We start from the raw sequence: 24747 nt of genomic DNA, 5'->3' as shown, positions 1-24747 counted from the left end.
AAAGACTGAAATGTTAAACGTTTCTTCCAGCGTTATATCTCCTCCTCATAGAAATCTCTCTCCCAGAACTCCACGTTAATCCATCTATAGCGAACTGTTTTCTCTCCTTTTTTAGAACCTGATACCCCTGACAGCTGAGCAGATAATTACTCTCCACCAGTAATCAGTACTGCAGGATTGCAACTTCATTTCATGCAGCTTTTCACCCCCGTGTTCCCTATTTTCCCACTTTTATCTCCATTTCAGAAAGACTACATACATATGCTTACAGTAAAAGAAAAATCCTCAGAATTTTGTGCAAATCACTATGTGGAATTATGGCCTCAGATTTCAATGTCCTGAAGCAAAATAGGTATGAAACTACAATATATTATAACTGGGTTTGTCATTGCTATCACAAGTTGAGGGGGATAAAAACAAGTGCATGCTAATCTGGTAATGTTCCAGATCCAGTTCAACACAAAGTATTGCTTGATATGAAATCTGGAAGAGAGGTAAAGGACTTCAATACTCAAGTGGCAGGTACAAAGCAATGGTTGACACTGCTTCTTTTTTTGTGGTATCACAACAGATTAGTTTAACATTTCAGTAAAAACACGTCCAGATTTTATGACAGTACTATGGTAGGCCTAACATGGAAGCTGCTATGCAGATCTGCAATTCTTTACAAAGAGCAGCTGAGAAGACACAAGTAATTGCAATATACCGCTTCAAACTAAAAGCAATCAGCTCAACGTGATGCCAAGTACAGTCCTTTCAAGCAATTCAAGCTTTAGAAACTAAAAGCTAACCTGTAAACTAATTTGTGAAGTGTCACACAGACCTAAAAACGCTTTAAAATTATTTTGGCAACAGCTGATCTTTCTATAAGAGGATGTTAATTACGTGTAATACTTACCCAAGTAATAGGAGCTTGGGTAAAAACCTCCTCCGCAAACAAACTACTGTTTAAATGAAAATAACATGAAAAACACCAGTAATAAAAACATGCAATTAGTTATTTTCACTGGGGAACCAAAGGGCAAACACTTATTGAAACAAGACCCTGAGCAAAGCAAGTCTATGTTTGAAAGCACTGTGGATACACTGCTTATAAAGCTATGAACTAGAAAAAGCCATTTAGATGACAAAATGAAAATCTGTTTATAGTTTTCTTCCTTTGTGCCTCCGTAGCTCTTGCCTGTTTTCTACAGCACTGTACAGTGCAACAGCATAAAAAGACTACAAACAAGTTAACTGACTACTTAAACTTTTTTTTTTTTGGACACCCTTTAAAGTATTAATTCACAGAAAGGAGCAGACAGATGCCTACTGTGATTATTTAAAGTTAGATACCTACCTGTCTTGGCTTTAACAGATGCTTTTTAGATATGTGCTGTTTAGGAGCTTCTGAAAATCCTTTCATGCACATATCTGCTTTTTAAATGACACACCTTTGTTTCATGTGCACTTCCAGGTCCGAAGCCATTCTGTCAGACTGCCCCTCTCCTACCATCTGTCTCATGGCAACAAAATATAATGGGATGCTGTTGGGAAGGTTCAGCCTTTACTGCCATACAACCAACATCTGTCCCTGACGTTGTGGGCCAACTTAATAAAAGTAGGAGGCATTATTTTCAGAGCACTCCAACGCATACCTCGCCACCTGGTTTTCTATGTTCAATCAAGTGGGCTCATTTTATATTTTGGAAGAAACAGATAAAGTTTGCTTCATGCTAAAAACCAAAACTGCCCAATATCCCTATTTGAAACATGCTGTTTCCAGTAAATTAATATATTTAAAGGTTTTATTAGAATTCATTACAATTTTATTCATTTCTGGTCTAAAACAATTTATTACCTAATTTTCATATTATCCAATATTCCCCGAAGATAAGTTCTGTAAAAGGCAAGATTCTTCAAATATGTATTTAAAAATATTTAAGAGATGTGTTGGGTGTTTTTTAATGATTAACAAAAGGGGCAAAATTAGTCAGCTGTGTTATTCCCCCTCCCACCTATATTTTTAGTTCTGTTCTTGGCTTACTCCCAAGTGTAATCACTGACAGATTAAAAGTAGATGAATAGCTTACTGTAAGCATCTTTCATATAGGGAATTTCTCTTTCTGAAGCATGCACGTATCTACTTAAATCTCCAATCCGAATTGTCTCTCATTCAGGGCCTCTGTCCACGTTATTTGCTCAAATTCCAGCATTTAAACAAGCTCCACTTTTGAAAACTCTTCCTAACTCTTAGCAGCCACAAGCTACAGATCCACAGAATCTCACTCAGCTCTGAGCTCACAAGGCCCTTGGTCTGCCTTCTTTCTGACATTCACAATTTTCTAACTTGGAGAAAGTTTCTTGACTGACTGCCTATAGTAAGATACAAACAGCTTGCAAAAGCATGTTGGTTTTTTTTTTTTTAATTAAAAAATCTGCTTATGGTTTATTAGCATGCATAATCACTGTACTTTTAATATCATATACTCTCCTACTATGCTGGCTGATTACATTACTAATTAAACAAGTTGAATTTATCTAATTATATCTACGCTGAAATATTTATAAGATTATATGTGAGCTAAAATACCATCTGAAGAGTATGCTCATTAGTCTTCAATTACAGGAAATAAAATTAAATTAACATATACAGACTTGACTAATCTATGCAAGGCTATATTGTCCAAGTCTAAGCCATTTAAACTACACAGTGTCAATAGAAAAAGATCTTTTCTTTAGCCTGAAATACTAGGTTCCAAATGCTACCATTAAGAGAAATTCCTTTATAAAACTCCATAATGTTCATTTATTACATAAAGCCACACAGAAGTGTACCTAAATCTTTCTACTTCTTGCTGTCAGTACTTCATTTATAAATAATATGCAAAGTTTTCCATGTTCTAAATTTATCAAATATACTAATTAAAATTGGGACACGGAGCTGTAAGTCATCCTCCAAATGAAGGGACGGAGTAGCAAATCTTTCTAAGCCAACACACTCCTCCAATGATTCTACAGTGATCTATGAATTTCCCTTCTCTCTTGGTTCTGTTATGGACGCTGTATTTCAGTGAGACACTAAATTGGTAGGACTGAGTCTTTGCTCTGAGACAGCAGGACTTGTTGATAGCACTGCTGGTCTAAATTTTGCTTATGTTGTCTGAAGTTACTATTTAACATGTAGTTATTTCAGTTTCTTGTTAAGTGTTAGCGTGACCCTACACAATCAGTGTGCATAATTATTTTTTTAATATAAGCTGAACGTTTAGTTCTGTTTGACTACTAAATTTAATTAGAAGTTCTAGGAAACTTTGTCATCTAAGCTACTGTCTCAGTTTCGTGCAGCTTTAGCAGCATGATAGTTTGAATGAAGCTGACAGAAAGATACCAGTTAATATGTAATTTGAGATTTTTAGTACTTGAGACTATTTGGAAAAACTGACTAAAGAAATAAGTAAACCCTTCCCTGCTTGACTTTGCTGGAATATCATATCCCATCACTTCTGGTCCCAAACAAAACTTCAAGCAATACTGGCAAAGTGCACTGATTACAAAAGCAAACACAAACACACACCAAAAAAGCACGAGTCTTTCTTTAAAAGGTTAAAATAATCAACAAGGAGCTTCCAGCATTTCTGTGACAATCAGCCTATCCTCATACAGCTTATTTCGTGCATCAATCAAGCAATACTCCTTTTGCCTTGCTGACTAGCAGTGAACCACAATGAAAAGATTGTCTGTTTCTTCTCTTCTTCCAGCTGCATGTCTGCGGGCCAGTAAAATATGAAGAGATTTATTTCACATTACATTATTTTGTTTTAAGCAGGCAAAGTTTAAAACCTATTGTTTTTGGCTATGTTTCATTTAAGTCTACAGCTGAGTCACCATGCAGATAAGAAATAAATGGTGTACTAGATTAGCCCAGTTTACAAAGTCTGATGGACATTCAGGTTTGTGATTACTTCAGTTTTCCATTACAAATCAGATCCGTCACTGAAATAGCTGACTGCCCCTGAGACAGCATTCTGATCTGAGCACATAAGATAACAAGTGGGAGTAACGTGGAAGCTACTTGTGCCTATAGCATCATTGCTGAGAATATGAAGTCTTCATTTAAAGGAGAAAAAAAATATGTCATCAATTCATTGTGAATATGAAAATAACTGAAGCAAATTGTGGCTAGAGGATCTAGAGCACGCTGCCAAGATGGCTCTAGAATAAAATCACAGAGCAACACGTGTATTCAAATGAAATCACTTCGGCAATGTTTTCCTTTCAAAATACTCAAACCATTGCTTACAGGTATTTAAGGATCACCCTTGCCCTAAGAAATAACATGCTGATAGTATACTGCAATATTCGTGAAGCGTTTCAAGCACCTCAGTTGTCATCCTACCCACGGATACACCATCTTCATTCAAGGCGTGAAAAGAGAAATGCAGAATATAAAACTAGACTAATGGAACTTAAAACGTGTATTATCTAAAAGCTGTGTGTTAATGCCACCCTGGCAAGAAAACTGTAGGATCTCTTTATGCTGAATTTCTTCTTACATAATAATTAAAGTTCACTTGTATAACATTTTAGCACACAATAGCTTTATTCCAACATTCCTGTGCTGTTAATAATTAATGTTTCCTACTTAGTGCTTTTCCTTGATACTGACTACTGGTGAACAACCGTGGGCTGAGAGCACAGAAAGCCTTAACGTGGCCTGTTAAAGATCAGTGTAAAACACAGCAACCTCGCCTGACCCTGAAGTTAACCTTATTTACCTACAGTGCCTACCCATTATAGTCTCCTTTTAATTTCCAAAGAAAAATAAATAAATAATGACATATCTATAGCTGTATAATTTTATAAAAACATTTGCATGGGTTTGGTCAGAAAAGGGGGATCATACAAGAACAGTGTCCCTCACATAAGTGCAGGTTGCTGGTTGACTTTACTATTTACTGACTGATTTCCAGAAAATGCATTGCACACTTTGGCACAGTCACTGATAAATGCATTCTAAGCAAAAGAAAATTGCTATATAAACTCCTGCTGGAGCTTGATGACACAACAAAAATAAACTTGGCCTGGAGTAAAGGAATACAAGCATACGTAGTTACATCAGTTTTAAAAATGACTGCTCTTGAAATAACCTTGCAGAGACCTCTATTTCGATGCAACTCCACCACTGAATTTCAAATCATAACATCTCTGAAAAACACCTTATATGTGTATAGTAATACATAACTATGGTCATTAACTATTTATTTTTGTTCAAGCATTCTCCTGTTATAAATTTAGAATCTACCGTTAAGAGGTAGTGAATTACAAAAGACAAAAGACATGCACTCTGCTGCCACGTTACCCTTGTATGACATCCATTTCAAGGGCACAGAGGTAAAATAACATGTGCTACTAGAACGACTGCAGCTCTAACAGTGCACTGGAAAGGAAGCAGAGTGTATCTACTTACTCCATTCTTATCATTCTGTTTAAGCAACGCATCCTCACCTTATCTTCAGTACATTAGTTAAAGTATCTGCAACTCATTATTTATAGATTTCTGTGTATCTCCTTCAAGACTGGACACAGAGAAGCCATCAGGGTTTACTTTCACTCCCAGGACTGTTATGAATACAATGTTAATTAAAGTTACCTGATTCTAAACAGATCGAATGTTCCTGATCAGTTATTCCCACGTTTCCACAAAAAATGAATTAATTCTGAGGTCTGCTGTTAGTGTGAGTGAGTGTGAGTGACTCAGAGTGAGTTTGTTCACGCACAGTTTAACAGTATGAGACACTGCACATCTCAGAATTTACTATGGGCAATAGACTGATCCTAAAAATGAGTGCAAGTTGCTTCAGGGCTATAGAGACAGTCTGTGTGCAAATACAGAGCTGCTGGCTTCTCCTCTCGCTCTCATACAGTAAATACAACTAGAGAAGCTCATTCTGCAATTAAGAGAAATAGAGGCACACAAAGCAAGCAGCAACTGCTTGTGCTTCAGCATAGTGGTTTGAGAGAGGTTACAAAGAATTGCTTTGTTCCCTCCTCTGGACAACATGTCACTTCCAGAGGTGAGGACAAGGAAGCCCAGGACATTACTATAACTGACGTCTGCTTCCAATCTTGTCTTGTGTTCTCAAAGGTCCCTGTGAGATAGAGAACTGGTAACACACAAGACTACACAATAAAGGTGAAAATCATTTTCAAACATTGAAATTAAACCTTTAATTCACACTGACCCTGGAAAGCCAGAACACCTGTAAAGGCAGAGATACCTTGTGCTGAGAGTTTTCACTAAGAATTCTAACTAAGATTCTTGTGCACTGTTCTCTAAGGGTTGTGGTTTTCTAAGAACAATATTTTCTAATATGAAGTTCAGGATAAAGGCACAGGAATGGTCAAGGCAGAGAAATTTGTCATTATATTCTGTCTTTTTTTCTTCCTACTGAAAGCTTTAAGGAAGATGCTAAAGCAATCGATTTGGTTTCAGCACTTTAAAGTCTCCCAGTTTCCCAGTGGCATCTGCAAGCTTGAGCTGAGCACTGTACTAATGTGGGCTCGTGGTCTTTTGGACTTCAGTGTGATCAAAAGCTTTTCTCTACAGAAGGCTAGGAAGACTGACAATACTGTTTTTGCTATTATCCTGTCTCCAAATAAGTATGACAGAAAATTCTTAAAATAGAGTAAGTGCTGAGGCAACAATTATTTACATCACCTCTGGATATTTTACATCTGTGCCTCTGTGCTTGGAATATGAAGCATCTTGTCAACAGTCAACAGGAATATCTGATTTCTGAGGTTGACCTGACACCAGACTGAGGACACACGAGACTTCTCCTCTTCTAAACCACACCTTGGTGTCTGTAGCAAACACATTTTGTTGGAGTTGTGCTACATTGTGCTTTTGGGTACTGCTGTGCCCAGCGTGCTGTTTGGGATTTGCCTCCACCTTTATTTTGTGCCTTAAGATATGCTAGTGTTGCTGTTGGTTGCAGTCGTGAATATACATTAGTTAAAACAAACAAACGTTCATTTGCATAACAACACAGTGTTTTACTTTCTAAGAGCTGGAATTGAAGTGAACATTGAAAGAACTGCATTTAATTCTTACCTGAGAAGAATATGTGTGACCATCTGATCCACAAACAGGATTGGTATAAACTACTGGACACTGCTTGCAGTTTGATGAAATGGGACCACCCCTCCACTGTTTATGGCCTAAACCAGCCTCTTTCATACTGTAAGTAAACAAAAAGTATGTAATTCTGATAAGCAGTAGTAAAAATAGAACACAATCAGGGCATTTTAATGAGCCTTTACAAACAGTAAGCCACACACTGTTTCAGCCATTAAGCAAAGCACTGGCAGTCTTTACTCTCAGCTATATGCTTGTTTGCTATCAATCCATACTCACTGGAGCTATACCCAATACCTGCATATAATTTCTAAGATATCTTGGTAGAAAAAGACAACCAAGATGATTCTTTGGTGACTGTTCCATTTACTGATCAGTGAAAGATATATGACTTGTGTTGTATTTGCTTATTTTTTTTCTTGTTAAATAATATGAATAGAGCTATTATTATACCTGGAGTTTAAAGAGTTAACACTTCAGTATTACTAAACGTTACCATAAGAAATTCAATTGAAACGGTCCTTCAGAGTACTGGTCAGCTTCCTTTGACCACTGTCTTTCACAGACTGCACCTCTCAAAATTCAGACTCCACCACCAAAAGCAGAGTTCAAAGGTAAACAGAAGCAGCTTGCTGGAACACAGATTTATATACACGTGTGCATATGTAAGCTTGCATGCACGCATTCACCTGTGTGCAAACACACAAAGCCACATTTTAACCCAGACAAATGCTATACTGATCCGTCGAATGACTAAAATAAGAACAAAGTTGTGGCACTTCCTCAAAGTATTCTTCTACACTTCAGTAGCTCATATCATATGGCCATACCAAAGAGAAAAATGTTTTCTCCTGGTTGCTCTGAATCGTTATTTACAGCTGTAATTAAGTCTTTAAGAAGATCATGTAATTTACATACACATGTTTACATTCATATTATGTTGTGACTGTATTCTGAGCTGATTCACAATTCTATGTAGTGTAATGAGAGGTAAAATATCTGGATGGAAAGAACAAGCAGGGGAGAGAACTCAAAGATATACCACTAACTAAAAATAAATTACAGTACTTTCTGCTGGACTGCATCATTTGAAGGCTAAACACAAACCATTTCATTTCAACTAAAGAAAGGTACAAACGAACAGTCCTTTTGGTTATAAGCAACTGCACAAATCCCAGACATCAACAGAAAGAATTCTGAGAGAAGTAAAGATTGGAAACAGGACTTCTGAGATACTCAGGCTGTTGTGTACTTATTCTCAAGACTAGCAGAGATTGTGGATTTTTAGTTTACCTGTCCTCACTGCTAAATAATCTACCCCCCCAGTGGGGTTTACAGACAAATAAAGATGGGAATGGGGTGGGAAGAAGGCACGTCCAGACTGAGAAAAAAGGGTGAGTAAAATCATCTAAAGGAAGGAAAGAGAATGATGTCTCAGAAAAGATCACAACAGGGCTGCACACCAGGACAAGCAGAGGAAACAAATCGCACGTCAACCAGAGTGGTGAAAACAACATAGAAAGATCACCCTCTCTCAACCAGCCTCAGACCCAAGCTTTTAAATGCAAGCTATGCCAGGCCATTCGTCCAAGGCCAAAAAGTCAAGTTTCCTCCTCTGCAAACAGCTCCCCTGAGATCTTCGGCAAATCACCCTCAAGATCTTGTTTTCCATGTAACCAGAGTAACTCCTCTATAAAACAGAAATATCTGCATTTTCCAAACTCAGAATAAATGACGTAATAAACTATAAATCATGTTAGTCCAGAGATTCCGAGTCATATAAATGCTTTAGACAGGCACACGTTCAGAAGCTTCAGTAAGAAAAGACTCTGCAGTATAGCTGCTCAAAGCTTCTTTCTGTTTTTATTTTTCTGACTGCCTGTTGATGTGCTGGCAAGAAAATAAGGAAATAATATTTTGGATAGCAGCTGTGGTACACACACTTCATAAACTCTCTTAGTATTGACTCACATTTAAATATCCTAACATTTCATTTCTTGCCTATTTAATTCCATCACGTTTGTTTCCCTTAACAGTTTGTCAGTGCTTTCACTGGTGTTTCCCACAGCGTGGGTTTTTTCCCCCCCAACAAGGCAATGATGATACATGCAAACTGCTTACAATAGAAATGATTCTAATGATAAAAATCATCCTGAATTATAAATCCCTGCTGCTGCTGACCACCATGTAAGGATACAGAAAGACTGCTTGCTGACAAAACAAACAATGCCAATTGCAACTTGACTATGCATTTAAAGCAATACATTTTTATATTTTAAAAGGTTAGAGGAAAATAACTAGTAAACTAATAAATCAGTTACGTCCCTGTAAGAAAACACCCTCCTTTCCTCACTGTTGTTTTTTTCCATTTGATAAGCAAGAACATCCAGATCATCACAACTTGAAATTACTAATATTCTGCCATTTACCACAACAGTCACCAAAAAGCTGCTTGTCCCTGGTTAGTATTTTGCCACAATAAAAATAAGAAGCCATACACAAGTCAATCTCTTCCACTCGCAGATTTTGCACTTCTCAATTTCCTGAAATAGGGTTTGGAGATCAATCCCTAGAAATGAAATGACTAGTGGTAAATACAAAAGCTCCACCCCCTCTGACACTGCTGACACCTGAACCATCATATGAAATCTGTGGGCTTTAATTCACCAGCCACACTTGTGATTACATTAATTTGCATACACCAAATTACACAACTGCTTTTAGTCTGCATACTGAACTGCATGTCTGGAAACATAATTAGGCAATCTGCTCAATTACTGTAGCCTGTGTACCTGTTTGCATACATAAACCCACCTCTCTGTATATACAGTGATCATGCCTCCAACCACTTCACGAATGCTTAAAATAACTCTTGGAATATTTAGCTGCAAGCCACCGACTCGTAACGTGGCTTTTTAAATGACATATAAAATGCACTGGTGTCCAGTTCACTTGAATGAACTTGATAGTTAAATGCTAGACTTGAGAATCCTCAAACACAGGTTTTCAAACGCAGACTGATAGCAATGCATTTGCGTTAGTAAAGAACTAATGTTACAAGGAACTCTTGCCATTTTCCTCTGCTAGCCATACTTGAATTACTTAGACATTCTTAGAAATCTGATTAATACTTTCATTTTGAGACTTTTTGCTGTGGCCTTTGGGAGGCACAGTCAGGCTATGTCAGATTAACTTAATTAGAAAAAGTATTTGCTTTGCCAAATCTAGTTTGTTAGACTTGACTATGTTTCCTTCGAAATTCCTTTCTCATGCGGAAGCATCCTAAAATAAAACTACAGCTCTCAATGTTTCTCTCAAGTGACAAAAGCAACCAAGATGATATGGTGTGATGAGTTGTGGGCACAATCGTTCCCCACAGAGGGATGAAGGGGGGAACTGGAAAACTAGCAAAACTCATGGGCTAGGATAGAGGCAGTTCCATAGGACACAAATGGAAGGACAAATATTAATGACAAAACAGCACAGAAAACAAGTGCTGCACAACACAATCGCTCGTCGCCCACTCACTGAGGCCGAGATGGTCCCAGCCAACACCACAGTTTTATCGTGCCACATGATGCCATATGGTATGGCATATCCTCCTGTCCAGTTTGGGTCAGGTGCTGTTCTGTCCCCTCTCAGCTCCCTGTGTACCCCCAACCCCTCAATGGCAGCTGAAATAACCTCAGCTCTGTGCATCACCTGCTCAGCAACAACTAAAACATCAATGTGTTATCAACACTGTTTTCCTCCTAAGTCCAAAATGCAATGTGCTAATAAATGCAATGAAGAAAATTAACTCTCTCCAAGGCAAAATCAGAACACATGTCATGTCTTGTGTTTGTGTCGCTACATTAATTTGACTTTTTGGTTATTTTGCATTATTTGTAACGCATGCAAGAAGAATTCTTCTCAATTCTTATGATCTCTTTCCAAATACTTGTAATAACAAGATGTGTTTATGAAAAATATAAATAAAAAAAAATTAAATATAGAAATAAATAATAAATCTTTCATATGAATATGAAAGAGTACAAAATCACCATTTGATAGAGCAAATTCTCAACTACGACTATTTTTCAACATAGTCAACATGATTAGCTATGCATTTTTGCCAGTAATAAACAGGAGCCTGCGTGGTGGGCTCATAAAAACCTGCACCAGCATCGTTGCCAGGAAAACGTTGCCCATTCAGTCCATCTCTCATTGGTCTGAACAGACAGAAGTCAGAAGGTGCCAAATCCAGACTATACAGTGGGTTTGATCAGAGAGTCCAGCTCCATGGTCTTGCAGCTAGTACAAAGCCAAGTGCTATTGTGCTGCAAGGGAAACACTGCCATCTGCTCCAGCCTGACTATGGAAGTCACACCGTAGTGATCGGAGTCGATGTTCTATCCGTGTTCCAAGAAATCCAGAAGGATCACCCCTTTCCTATCCCAAAACATCACTTTACCTGCTGAAGGCAGAGTCTTGACCTTCATCGATGAGGAATTCACATGCTGCTCCTTCATGGACTGACACTTGGGCTCCAGTAGTGACACCCCGACTCATCACAGGTAAAGATGTGATCCATGAAACTATTACCTTCAGCCTCCTACTGGTTCAGTAGGTACTAGCAAGCTTGCACAGTCTTCCTTCTGTTCCTGTGGCAACACCTGTGGGACCCATCTGGCGCAAACTCTGTGATGTTCCAGTGTTGCCACCATCATTCCCCATGCACTGAAACCAACGTGCAGCTCCGTACGCAGTAACCAGGCCATAATCTGCTGATGTGAGTGGATGAGCTGATCATTTCATGGTGCCACAGCTATGCACGGCTGTCTGGAACATGGCTCGTCTTTCACGTCACTGTCACACTGCTGGCACGCACCACTCAGCACCCCATTGTGCTTACATCCACTGCTTGGTCTCCATCAACATTCAGCAAGTGTTGATGAATATCAACGGGTGCCACTTTTTCTGGTTGGAGGATTTCAGTGGCACACCTTTGCTTCAGACACTTCCACATCAGATGCCATCTGTCACGTGGCAACAGAACAGATTGGTATGGCTGTAGAAGCTGATATTTCCCAACAACATCTGCCTCTGGTGTCACGAACCAGTATGGTAAAATAGGAGGCACTCCTTTTGGAGCAGCCCTCATATAAAGAAAATTAAAACCTTAGAAAAAAGTCGTATTAAAACAGTAATAAGTAACACTGCTGAAATTCACCCTGCGTCTATCGGTGCCACTTTGACTGAAGTTATCTAGCATAGCATTTTAATGACATGGAAAAGCACCGAATGCACAGCAGCATGGAAATGTGTTCTCATTATTTAACTGCAGCTGCATGAGTAGTAAGAGGAATTTTAATATACTAACACCTGAATGAAGAATTTGCACCGAACTTTTTTTCTTCCCCACTCAAACAATACAGGTGTTTCTAGCTGCAATATGTTACACGTGATTACGTACAGTACCAGAAGCTTAGAAGCTTGTTTTAAAGACTCTTATATGGACAAAATACCACAATTTCAGATGTTGAAGCATGCAAAGACCCTATTTACAGATAGTACTAATTTACCTCTTAGAACCTCCCTATCTTCCTCATGTGTAATTTACACAGCCAGGCACTGATCAGCATGTATTTTTCTACCACTCCACTAAAATATGATTTACAAAGAAGCAACAATATTAAAAAGACTTGAGTCACAAACATTACATGTTATGCTAGTTTTCTGATCACCACTATTACATGGCCAGATTTCTCTGGAGATACACATACACAGAAAATAATAACGAACACCTACATTATCAAAATGAAGAGGAAAAATGAGAATGTAATGAGCAAAAAGCAGAAAAACAAAGAGAAAAACCTGACGTGGAGACTAAAACCTATCAATAAATTTCACCAGAGGCCCTAATTTCCAGATGGTAGGTTGCATGTACATGCTGCATTAAGAAAGCTAGTCCTTAGTGAGAGAACCTATTGCAAATCAGGGAAAAAGGGAAAAACCGACCTCTGTAAAAAAGTTCTAAATATCTTTTCCAAACCGTAAGAGATGGCAGCTCTTCTGAGTTGCAACACGTCTCAATCTCCCATCCCAAGTGTAGTTAGTCTTTTAAAAGCTCTGATTAACAGCTGTGGTTTTGTTTGTTTGGGTTTTTTTTAGCAGAAAGATCAAAGACAGAAGGAAGAGGCTGATATATTACCTAGAGACAGTAATAGAAGGTAGTCTTGTTAAAGGATTAACATTGGTGTGACAAATTCTTCTACAGTGTACAAACCACCATCACCCCAGAGGGCAGTTAAACTATGTACTGTCAATCTGAAGAATATTTCTCTATTTTTTACAGATCTTTTGAGCGTGCTTTGTTGCATCCCTCACTTCTTTCAACTTCCCTCTTAAGTACTGCAGTAACAGTACTGACAGTTGCAGATTCTACACATAGTTGAGAGGATATCGAGAAATAACCTTACTTCTCATAAAATAAATAGATGCAGGACACACACTGGAGCTACAAGGAGAATGTTTTCCTGAAAGCCAATTCCTTAGGCTTAAAAGGTTCTCATTTTCAAATGTAATAACTTGCATCTATAGAACACTGCAGTAGGAATCATCAGATTTTCCTTTTCTTTTTCCACAGTAAAGGACCTCACTTCAGTAGAAGCTATATTCTACTCAGGCATCCATTTGATATGTTAGGAATTTACACTATGTCCAAATCACTCTGCCATCTAGGGGCCACAATAAGAAACCTCCTTATCCCAGATCGTTATTAAGCAACGACTATTACACACACAAAAAAATGTTGGCAGATAAGCTGATTTCCTAGACAAGCTGATTTCCTGATTCCCAAGATGATAACAACAAAAGTATGGCCAGCAGGGCCTTTATTCCACTCTGCATTCAGCTCTGGAGCCCTAATCTCAGTAAGTACATGAACCTAGTAGAGGGGGTCCCAGAGGAGGATCATAAAGGGGACCAGAAGGCTGGAACACCTCTCCTACAAGGAGAGAGTTCAGGTAGACCAGCCTTAAGAAGAAAGGCTCTGGGGAGACCTCACTGCAGTACCCAAAGGGGAGCCCTACAGGAAAGATGGGGAGTGGCTCTTTATCAGGGAGTGAATGATACTAAAAGGGAGATGGTTGAAAGATAAAACAAGAGATATTAAGTTTAGATGTTGGGAGGAAATTCTTTACTCTGAGGGTGGTGAAGCACTGCAACAGAATGCCCATAGAAGACGTGGGTGTCACACACCTGGAGGTGCCGAAGGTCTGGCTGGAGGGCAGCTCATCTAACAGAAGGTGTCCCTGCCCATGGCAGGTGGGTTGGAACCAAATGGTCTTTAAGGTCACCTCCATCTCAAGCCATTCTGTGATCACATACAAATTTCTTACTGTACTGATTCTACACTACAACCATCCAAGAGTTCTCGCAGAACAAAGTTAAGATGTCACATACCTAACAGCTGCATGGAAACTAAGTTTTACAGACTAGATTAAATAATTTTCTCATTGAATTCATTTGGACAACTGTTGACTGCCAGCAATAACAATTTGTTATCTTTGTGTTAGACTTCACATGTCACAACTACAGTCCAGAATGCCAAACTTCCATAGCAACGAGAGAAGGATTTCAAAAGATCATTAAGACATTTGATGGTAAATTAGCAGTATTAAATGTAGACCTTAATCACAGCACAGCACAGAACTATTCCAGTCAGCAAGCACAAGAGAACTATATATATATATATATATATATATATTTTTTTTTTTTAACTAGAAAATAGCTGATTTCCCTATAGGCTCAAAACACTGACTGTCACAAAACTGATCTTTACCATCACAGTCCACTCCTAACACCCAGAACCTTGCAGACTATGAAGCCTACCTTCCTCCTCTCTGTGGAAAACAAATATACATGACCCTCCCCTGCCTTTCATAAGATGTTTTCTAACATTCAGCTATTCTTTCAGTTCTTTTCCGATTCCCAATTCTCAATATTTTGCCTGATTCGTGGGTATTTTAATGGGACAGTGTTGTGATAGTGCTTTAATAGAACAACTGTCACACCCTTAATTCAAGATTATTGCATTCCCCCACTCACTAGCTCTCTTTGGCATTAGCATTTCAGATCCCATTGTCATACTACAAGCTTATTTAAGTTGCTTTTGAGCAGTTTACTCCTCTCTGATATAGCATGCTTCTTCCATATATTTGTAATTTGAAACATATACGCCAAAGTTGCTATTAATATGCATTTATTAATATTAAGGAGCCATTATCAGTCAGATTAATACTAAGTTCTCTACTAGGAGACTATAAGTAGAGCATAGTTTTGACAACCTGGACACATGGAATAGCTCAAGGTTGTTTTTTAAATGAAAAAAACAAAAAAAACTGAACACAAACACTTAGTAGCTCACGACATGCTTTTGTTTTATCATAAAGTAGGTTGAATTGTTGGGTTTCCAAAAGCAGTAGTATATTTTTCAATGTAGAACACCAGTATTTGTACACACACCACACTATGATGACAAACACTTCCTGCTTTAATTCATTTTTAACCACTGGGAATCTTAGAAGTACTGTTTTACTCAAATGGAAATTAGTGAATGGTTTCTGTTCTCTGAACACAGCTTTCCCTTCTCAATTTCAAACACTGAGCACATTTTCACCTCAGAGCTTATAAACACACAACCTACGAAGACCTTTAAGTGAAATGAAATGCATTATTAGTGATGCTAGACTGTAATAAGTGTACCTAAGTATACTCAGTTCCAAACCCATGAGAAAATATTTAAACCTCTCACAGAACCCTTTGCTATCATCTGCATTTTGTTCTTCACCACTATAACAAGGTACTGCAATATCACCAAAGGAAAAGAAAAATCCCAAATTAGGCACTGATAGATCATGAAATATTTACTGCAGACATTTTACAGTTGATAATGTACAGTACAACAGTAATGCTTTTCTAGGTCAAACCTCACATTCCTATCTTTTGAAGAAAAGCATCTTCATTTATTGCCTTTTAGGACGTGGTGCCTTCAATGACCGTCAGCAAGATGTCAGCGAAAAAAAAAATTCCTAATTTATAATCTCAACGCAGAAGTGGAAAGTAGGACACTCCTGTTGCCTGAAAACCTCATCATTCTGATTATCCAATGCCCCCACAGGCAGAGAATGTGAACAAGATTAAAGGAGCAGGTACAACATGAGTAGGCTTAGGACTTACTAAATTAAAGTCCATCTGCACCATCCTGGAGTCAGACTCTGCATTTTCCTTAAAAATAGGCGTATGACAGATTTTTGAAAGGGAAAACTGTTCTGAGAAGGTAATCTTATCCTAGTAAAGAAAATAAGTTCTGTCTTCACCTCCTTTATTTCAAGCTCTTTGATCTCCTACAAAGCGTATATCCTTTCACATCTGTAGAGTGCTGTTTTGTGTACGTAATGTTAGCATTGTGAATGAAGTAGTGTTGCTCATTAACCCATTACAAAAGAATTACTGCGGATTCATCCTCCGTGCAGCACCTCTTCCTGACAAAACCAACACAGGTAACACAGCAGGCTTGAAGCACTGCCAAGCTGGCAGACTGGCAACTCGAATTATGCAAAGAAACAGAAAATCTTCGGCAGATTCAACAGAGCTTGGCGCATGAAAATGATGAAGTGTTTCTGTGTAAAACCACAAATCACAGTAATGAATCAGGCTAAAATTTCCAATAAGAGACTTAACTGCACCAGCTGGCTTTCTTCAGCAACATTATAATGTAAAATGATGACATCCTAAAAGCGTTGCAGCTTTTGCACGATGTGCCTAAAGCAAATCCTTCAGGCTTTTTTAGACCTTTTTTTAACCGTCATAAAGAAATGCTGCAGCTTCAAGGCTGCACTGTTCCTTATTCTATGTTGTGTTAGCTTTTTGTCTTTTTATTTTTATTTTTTTCTTATTTTTTTCTCCCATTTCTAAGAGAGCCGAGCTGTTCCAAGTAGTAGTTTGAAAAAAATAAAAATAAAACCCCTCCCCATCAGCATCTTCCTCATCAGTCCTAGCGTGCTCTTCCAGACAGGCCTGAAACAACTATGGATTTGAATTACAGCTATTCCTTTACAATCCCAAACTCTGTACATCTAAGCTCAAACCTCCCTTCTGTTAAGTTAGTATCTACAGGAACTGTTACGGGCTAACAAAGGTTATCAGCCCACACCAACGAAACAGCAGAAAGAATTCCTTCTTCAGAGAAGCTCTCAGTGTAACACGCAGTCTCTTCACCATTTAATGCACTTGCAGTTTTATGAGGGGACAGAAAACACCTCCAGAGAGAATACTTACTGCAAGAATACCAGTGTCATTATACATGACCCAAATACTGCAAGTGTAATATAAAACACGGTGTACTGGTCTTCAGGAGGACTTGCTGTTTTCAAAAAGATGGACTCCCATCTGATGGTTAAACCGTTTCATGTCTGTGTGCGTATACATGCCTGTAAGCACACACATTCTTCTTCCAAAAAGGGCATCCCTCCTACTTGGACTCATTTTTTATTCCTGGGGCAGAACTCTCAGCCGCGCAGCACCACAGCGTGGAAACAGAAGTTCCACTTTCGCAGCAGAATTGGTGTTACAGTTCTGCAGCACTGAAATTTACTCTGGGCTTCTGTCACACCATTCATCGCAGGGAAAGGTTAACCAATCTCATGCTTCAGGGCCCAACGCTCATCACTCGTAAGTCGAGAAAGAACATTTTCCTCATGTTATAACATTAAGGTGAGCACAGCCAAGGAAGACAAACTTTGGGTGATCCAACTCATTTAAAGAAGAAGTTGGAATGAATTTTCGTCTTCCCCACTTACAATATTCTTCAAAAATACTGCAAGAGGGCAGGAGTCCAAGGCAAGAGAATGGACTTGAACTGAATCAGCACTTGGAAACGTCATTTACGTCAAAAGCCTAAAGGAAGTTGTAATAAGATTAAGTGTTAGCACGAAATCTATCAGTCTGTCCAACTGCCTTGACTTAGTAAATCAGATTAAGTGATAAAAATTTTCTTAATACTATTAGCTTCTGTGAGTCTATAATAAAGTGATATTCTTTAATACACGTTAACAGTGAAAGCACAGCAGGTAGGCATACTGGAAAACTTCTGCTAACCACTACATCCAGGGTCCCACCTTCCAAAAGCTTGGGGATAGGGAATGATTCTCCCTAAAGCTCATCTCACTTCTTAGAACTCTTATCGGAGCACTAGGGGAAGTGTTAGACCCAAATGGCACTCGCTGCTCTCCCCTTAATTTTTGGAACATGAACTGCATCAGGCCTTCTATACCACTCATCTCCTGTCAAGATCCCAGTTTTACCGAGGTTGAGTCTGCAGGGAGAGCAGCTATAATTTTTTGGCTTAGCCTTTTTAAATGCTTACTTGTTACAACTCTCTACCCACGAGCAATGAATTGCCAGCAGTCTTGACTATAAACCAACCAAGCTTTAAAAACAACCTGAATTGAAAGATGAGAATCTATCACTGCATTCGTATTTGTTGGTTATCTGTTATTCTAAGAGATCCAAAAACCTGCACGCTCTTATGAAAAGGCAATCCTGGCTGTGCAATGATTAGGTCTCAAGTGACTTAACCTCACTCATAAATTGACTCTTGAAGCTTAATTGAAATAAAAGCAGAGAAACATTTGAAGGTAATATGTATTTCCTCCTTTCTTTCACTAGGCTTAAACATTCTGACAGACATTCAGTACCAAAAAAGAATCAATTAGCTAACTTGTTTGCTTAGAGCTTTGCTTATACACTGCCTGTACAGTGGTACAATAGACCATGAGTCACAGGATTCTTGGCAAAAATGGCACGATGCTACAAACACATTTCCAAACCTATGGTGAAGTTAACAGACTATTTATCAGAACCAGCAGAGCTATGACAGTGTGCCACTGGACTAGCTTATCAGCTTCCCTGAGCCCAGATAGGTATCAGCTTTCCAAGGTCTCAGTGCATTCCTATACGTTGCAATACAATTACAAGCCCCTTCTCCCTGCTCAGTGGGGCAACCTCAAGAATCTAAAGATTTAAGCATTTATCTTTGCCACCTTTCCTCTGAGTAAATAACAAACACATATTCCACTCCAGGTATTCTGAAATACCCATGACCACCTACTGCCCTCCTACTTTGACACATCCTTTTTACTTCTTTACTTTACCCATCTCTCTTCTTGTTGAATATTTAAGTAACTACTTTTCCTAAGGTCAGAGCGCTTAACTCATGGTTTCCAGCCGTCCTCACAACAGCAGATTCAAATATTTCAATCTCCTTAAATTGAAGTAATTGAAAACTAGAATGAGTAGGCAACTTTCTACTAGCATTATGAAAATCCTGCTTGTAACCACAACATTGTCATTACCGTACTCACAGTATTGGCAATACTGCACTCTGATACTCTACAGCTGGGTTTCTAACTGAATGAGGTACATTCCAAAGCACTTCATTATTGCAGGCGTTCTATCTTTTCCCTCCTGTAAAGCTTATCATTTAGCCAACAAAGTTAAGTGTGAAAGTAAAGAGGGATGGCAAAACATCACTCCAGCAAAAAGGAAGAAGTTAATGCCCATCCCCAGCAATTCGAAGAATGAATGAAAAACTCCACATCAGATTCTGAATTATTTGCTTATCATGCATTCTAGGGCAGGCAGCTACTCTTTTCGCGCAGCAATCCACACAGAAGTATTTGAATGAATATATTACCATATACACTGCATGTTTTCCCCTTTGAAATATTTCCCTTATTTTTCTTCCCTGTTGGATACAGCCAAGACCATAGCATACCACTTCCAATACAGTTGTGACCAGCCGATAGGCAAACAGAATTACACGCCATCAGCAAACTCCTGACAACTCTAATCACGCCTTGACAATTTCTAAAGCATTGATATTCCAAGCTACTCTTATAAGGAATGGTATACAACATGTATTTTGCCCTTTTTTTGCCAAAACTGCACGATCTTCACTGCACAATAAGTCTTTGTGTCAGATGATGATGTAGTGCAGAATCTCATTAGAAGAAAATTTGCCACCACCGTGGAAACAACCCCGAGGGGAAACCATGATCTCTGCTGCCACAGAATGAATAGCAAACCTAGGCTTACCCAACACACACACAACCCCATGGAAGGGATAGGGAAATGCAGTGGTTGGTTTTGAAGCCCTACAAAGGCAATCACATCTCAACAAACATCATCCAACCCTCACACCAGTTAAGGAAAGTGAATTCTGTAGGCCCACACTGAGGCTTTTCTGTAACACTTGCAAATACATAACCAAGACAGTAGAGGAAGAAAGCCTGAAGAAGAACACTGCTGTGAGCTGCAATTCGAGAACTAAAAAATTTCTGAACTTTGTGGAGAAGACTTTTCAATTCCAGCTTTTATATCAAAATTTCACTAATTTAAAATATTTTCCCTTCACACATTTGTTCTTTTGCCTTTGAGCAAAACCACTTCTTCGGCCAGCCTTACTATATATAAATAATATATTTAACATCTTGATTTGTCATTAAGAATAATTAAACTCCAATTACACATAAGTTAAGATATGAAACTGTAATACTTGCACTTAATTTCTGTGTCATTTCATTAAAACGATTATTAAATATTTAACAAAATGCTTGAAGTATTCTTCCCCAATTTGAATGAAATTTAAGTGAAGATTAAAAATTGCTCATCTTAATGCTTTATATAGTGAAATACAGGCATTTGAGTTAAAAAAATAGCTCCCCCAATGCTCTTTGTGTGATTAAACACTCATCACAACAAGAAGTCAGTATACGCATACGTTCTATTACAATAATAAAATGAAGAATCTAAAAGAACTCTATAGAAAAAAAAAGAGTAAGCCTTATTCATCTGGCACAAGTTTCTCTTCCCTGACTGCCTCATTCCCTCAGAGATACTGTAGCAATAAAAGCACCGTCACAACAGGTAATATTCAACAGTATCAGGAAAAAGCTTTTCAACTCCCCACATGTACATCACCCCTAAAATTTCTCAGGCAGTTTAATCATGATCGGCACAGCATGTGAATACTCCAGCACTGCAGAATTAAAGTAACTCAGGGAAGATTTAGATTAGACCTGAGGAAACATTTTGTCTCTGAAAGAGTGGTCAGGCACTGGGATGGCCTGCCTAGGGAGGTGGGTGAGGCACCATCCCTAGCGCTGTTCAAGAAGCGTTTAGATGAGGTGCTAAGGGATTTGATTTAGTAGTTGGGGAGGGATGGTGATAGGAGGATGGTTGGACTAGATGATCTTGTAGGTCCTTTCCAACCTAATGTACCTATGAATCCATGCAACTCACCTTAGGCATCTTCAATAAGGAAAATTTTCCTTTAAAATAAAAAATACCCTGGGAAATTAGTGCTGTGGTCATCCTATTTAATATTATGAATCTGATAAAAACGTTAAACTCCAGAAAAAGGAATTACCTCATGGACAACTGAAATGAACAAACTTGGAAACTGAATTTACGAGCATAACATCATTAAGAATGCCATGATCATCTCTTGATCTCACCAAACCCCGTGACTTCATAAAACACTTTCTGAAGGGGTGCATGCTCCTGGATTAACACTACTAATTCAGTCACAGAAGCTATTCATTGAAAAAAATCACCTACCACCACTTAAGAAAGTGTGGGGGGGAACAGTAAGTTTCTGTATGTCCAGATAGGTCCTAAGAGATGGTTTGGGGGAAGAGAAGAAGCAAGGACAGATAGCCTGGGAGGAATAGAGAGAAACTGTGCAAGCAGTCAGGAAAGCTAAAGCTCTGTAGAAATAAACCTGGCCAGGGATGTGAAGGGCAACAGGATAAGCTTATCTCTAAAGGGTCAGTGTGATGAAGAGCTCAGAGAATGCGAGCCCCCTCCAGAAGGGAGATCTGACTGGTCAGGACACGGAGAAGGCTGAGCAACTCTTTTTGCCTCAGTTTTTACCACCAAGAGCTCTAGCCACAGTAGGCTAAGGCAGGGACTGGGAAAAAAGGAAGAACCATCCACTGTAGATGGTTTGAGACCATCTAAGGAACTGGAAGATGCACAAGTCCGTGGGATCTGATGAGATGCATTCAAGGGTCCTGAGGGAACTGGCAGGTGTCTCTGCCTATGCTATCGCCTCAAAGAGGCAGTAAAACCCTTATACCCCAATTCCTCTACAAAATAATAATGCTGCATGGATGCAGTGCTTCTAATAACAGGGAAGTCAGACAGTGTCAGCTAGATAACTTTCCAGAATAATCTATTCTGCTATACCAGCACATCTCAGCCTCCTCCCTGAAGTAGCCCAAAGGTGCTTACAAACCTTTCATTTGTCCCCTCTTTACTGTCCCTAGAACGTAACCTTTGCCGTTCTATTAGTTCGCATGTTAATTTCCCTGTGCAGATGTCTTGAGAATGATCTCTGGAACACCTACAGATCTACAAGGTACATCCAATTGCCCACTCTTTATGAAGAGTTCTCAGCAACCCATAAAAAGGACTCAATTATTTCCCAGAAGATGTCCCCAACTGCCTTTTTTTTCCCTTCTTAATAAAAAGGAATAAATAAATCAGGAATTACTGAAATTACCAAATCTTTGAAGAACACCACCAGCAAAAACACACAGGAAGTAAAAAAGGAAAACACTGAGATTAAATTTTATAAATTGTTCAGAGAGTACCACATTCAGAAATCGTTAACAATTGTTAACAACTGCGTTCTTACAATCAACACAGACATACTCCCAAAAAATTCACACAGATGACATTAACATCCCTGGATTTGTCTGAAAACAATTCTTTCAGCTTATTATGTGCAACATTTCATTAAACTGAAATAGTTAGCTGTATCCTGAGATTACTTGGTATGAACAGCATACCTGTACAGATAAGTTTTCATTCATTTGCTGCAGCTGCATATCTCAACAGTTTAAACTTGTTCTTTCACTATGTACTACTCAGCTTGTTTAAAAGGATACAGATGGATGTGTTTAAATGTAACTAGATGCTGAGAACACTCTTTATGCCATTCATTACACAGTGCTGGCTCTCTTACAAGCTTGAAATTATCCTTTTACATTACATGTCTTTTTTTCTTACTCTTTTCTGCCCCTACTGAACAAGAAACATTATCAAATCCTGAATTCAGTCCCGTTACTGAAGTTCAGTGGGCCTTTCTCCTATGCTAGGTTTCCCACAATGAACTGCAACTACTCCAGACCGAAAGTGCCACTTGACTCCAGCTCCTGAGCAGATGATAATCTCATGATCCAGCTAAGGGAAAGTTTCATGCCCCATACCTAATACACTGCCTTCCCCAAATCAAGCCAGAGCAGAACATTAACATTTTGCCACACTGAGACCTACATAAATAGAGGGCCTGGAATTGTTTCCAAGAAAAAGATCAATTAAAAAAGAAAGAAAAAGATAAAGAAAGATATTTCATATAAGGAGTGATGCGTGTGTAGCAGCAGGACATTATCACAGTCATTAGATTTCTTTGGTACTGGTATGGTTGGTATTTCCTTAAATGCAGTTGTATCATCAGCTTGTGTTATTCTAAGTATGTACGCCCTCTAGCTTAACAGCCTATTAAAAAAATCAAATATTAAACAGTCTAATCAAATTATGCACGCATAATTACTTCTAACATCCACTGCTTATATGTTGTTACATAACTAAATTAATTATACTATACTTTTGGTTTACAGTCAGTCATGAACACTATTGGAAGCGTCTCCAGGATGAACTTTAAAGTATTTACCTGTGTGTAAGCCTTCGGTGACTAATGCAAACAGCAGTCTGCTGATCCTGAGCAACACAGACCTTATGCCGACTACATTTCATCTTTAAACACGGGTCTTTAGCCGGATCTAAAGCTAAAAATAATTTTAGAAAGTCATTAGCCATTATCAAGAAACATGCAAATTAAACAAAAATAAAACACAGCACGCACAAAACCCACCAGCGTGGGGGAGGGCTGGCCTGTCCTTTTCACAGCTCACCGAAACGAAAGGTTCTGATCTCCATCAGCATAAAGTGCAGGAATTTCAATAGTAAGGTGAAACAAAGGTGCCTTACCCAGGAAAATGTACCTTCACAAAACATACATTCTGTATATTTCATATTTTCCCTCTTCCCATTTGTCTCATTCTGTACAGATTTCTCCGCTTTTTGATGTCTGATATGTTCGATGAGACGTATCTCAAAATGATGGTAGCACACACTGTTTCACACACAGAATAATCACACCAGGAAAGGTTAAAGTGATTCTGTGATTCTGAGCTATTTTTGTTTTTTGGCCTCCAACCTGTTGTTCCCCGTGAGTAATCCTGGTTTCTTAAATCAGTACCTTTCTGAATATTAAATAGACAAATATCACTGTCATCCAATGATAACATCATTGACTGACTGGTTTTAAGTAGTTTAAGATGACACGAACATCCTAGAAATCCAGGTAGCAACAACAAAAGTGACCAACAAAAGTGATTCCCAATTATTGTAACATTTGCAATCTATTTCAGATATTCAGAAAATCAGATTCAAATCCAGACAGCTCACACACTGATCCCGATTACATCTTCTAAGTGTCAAAAACCTAAAACCTA

The 24747-nt window shown here is 38.6% G+C and overlaps 1 protein-coding gene across 1 annotated transcript in view; it reads right to left on the bottom strand.

Annotated features, from left to right (window-relative positions):
• The window catches only part of SPOCK3 (SPARC (osteonectin), cwcv and kazal like domains proteoglycan 3), a 95668-nt gene that overhangs the window by 29561 nt on the left and 41360 nt on the right, over nt 1–24747 (bottom strand). The window contains exons 4-5 of the mRNA XM_065736211.1: nt 23904–24018; nt 7097–7223 (exon numbers count right to left, since the gene is read on the bottom strand). Of these exons, the coding sequence (XP_065592283.1) occupies nt 7097–7223; nt 23904–24018 (242 nt within the window). The remainder of the gene's footprint in view (nt 1–7096; nt 7224–23903; nt 24019–24747) is intronic.

This window comes from Cyrtonyx montezumae, unplaced genomic scaffold (genome assembly GCF_038088225.1).
Source record: "Cyrtonyx montezumae isolate F1298 unplaced genomic scaffold, pur_monq_1.0 scaffold_2, whole genome shotgun sequence".
In the NCBI taxonomy this organism is placed as follows: Eukaryota; Metazoa; Chordata; class Aves; order Galliformes; family Odontophoridae; genus Cyrtonyx; species Cyrtonyx montezumae.
This window is presented reverse-complemented; position numbering and strand designations above follow the sequence as displayed.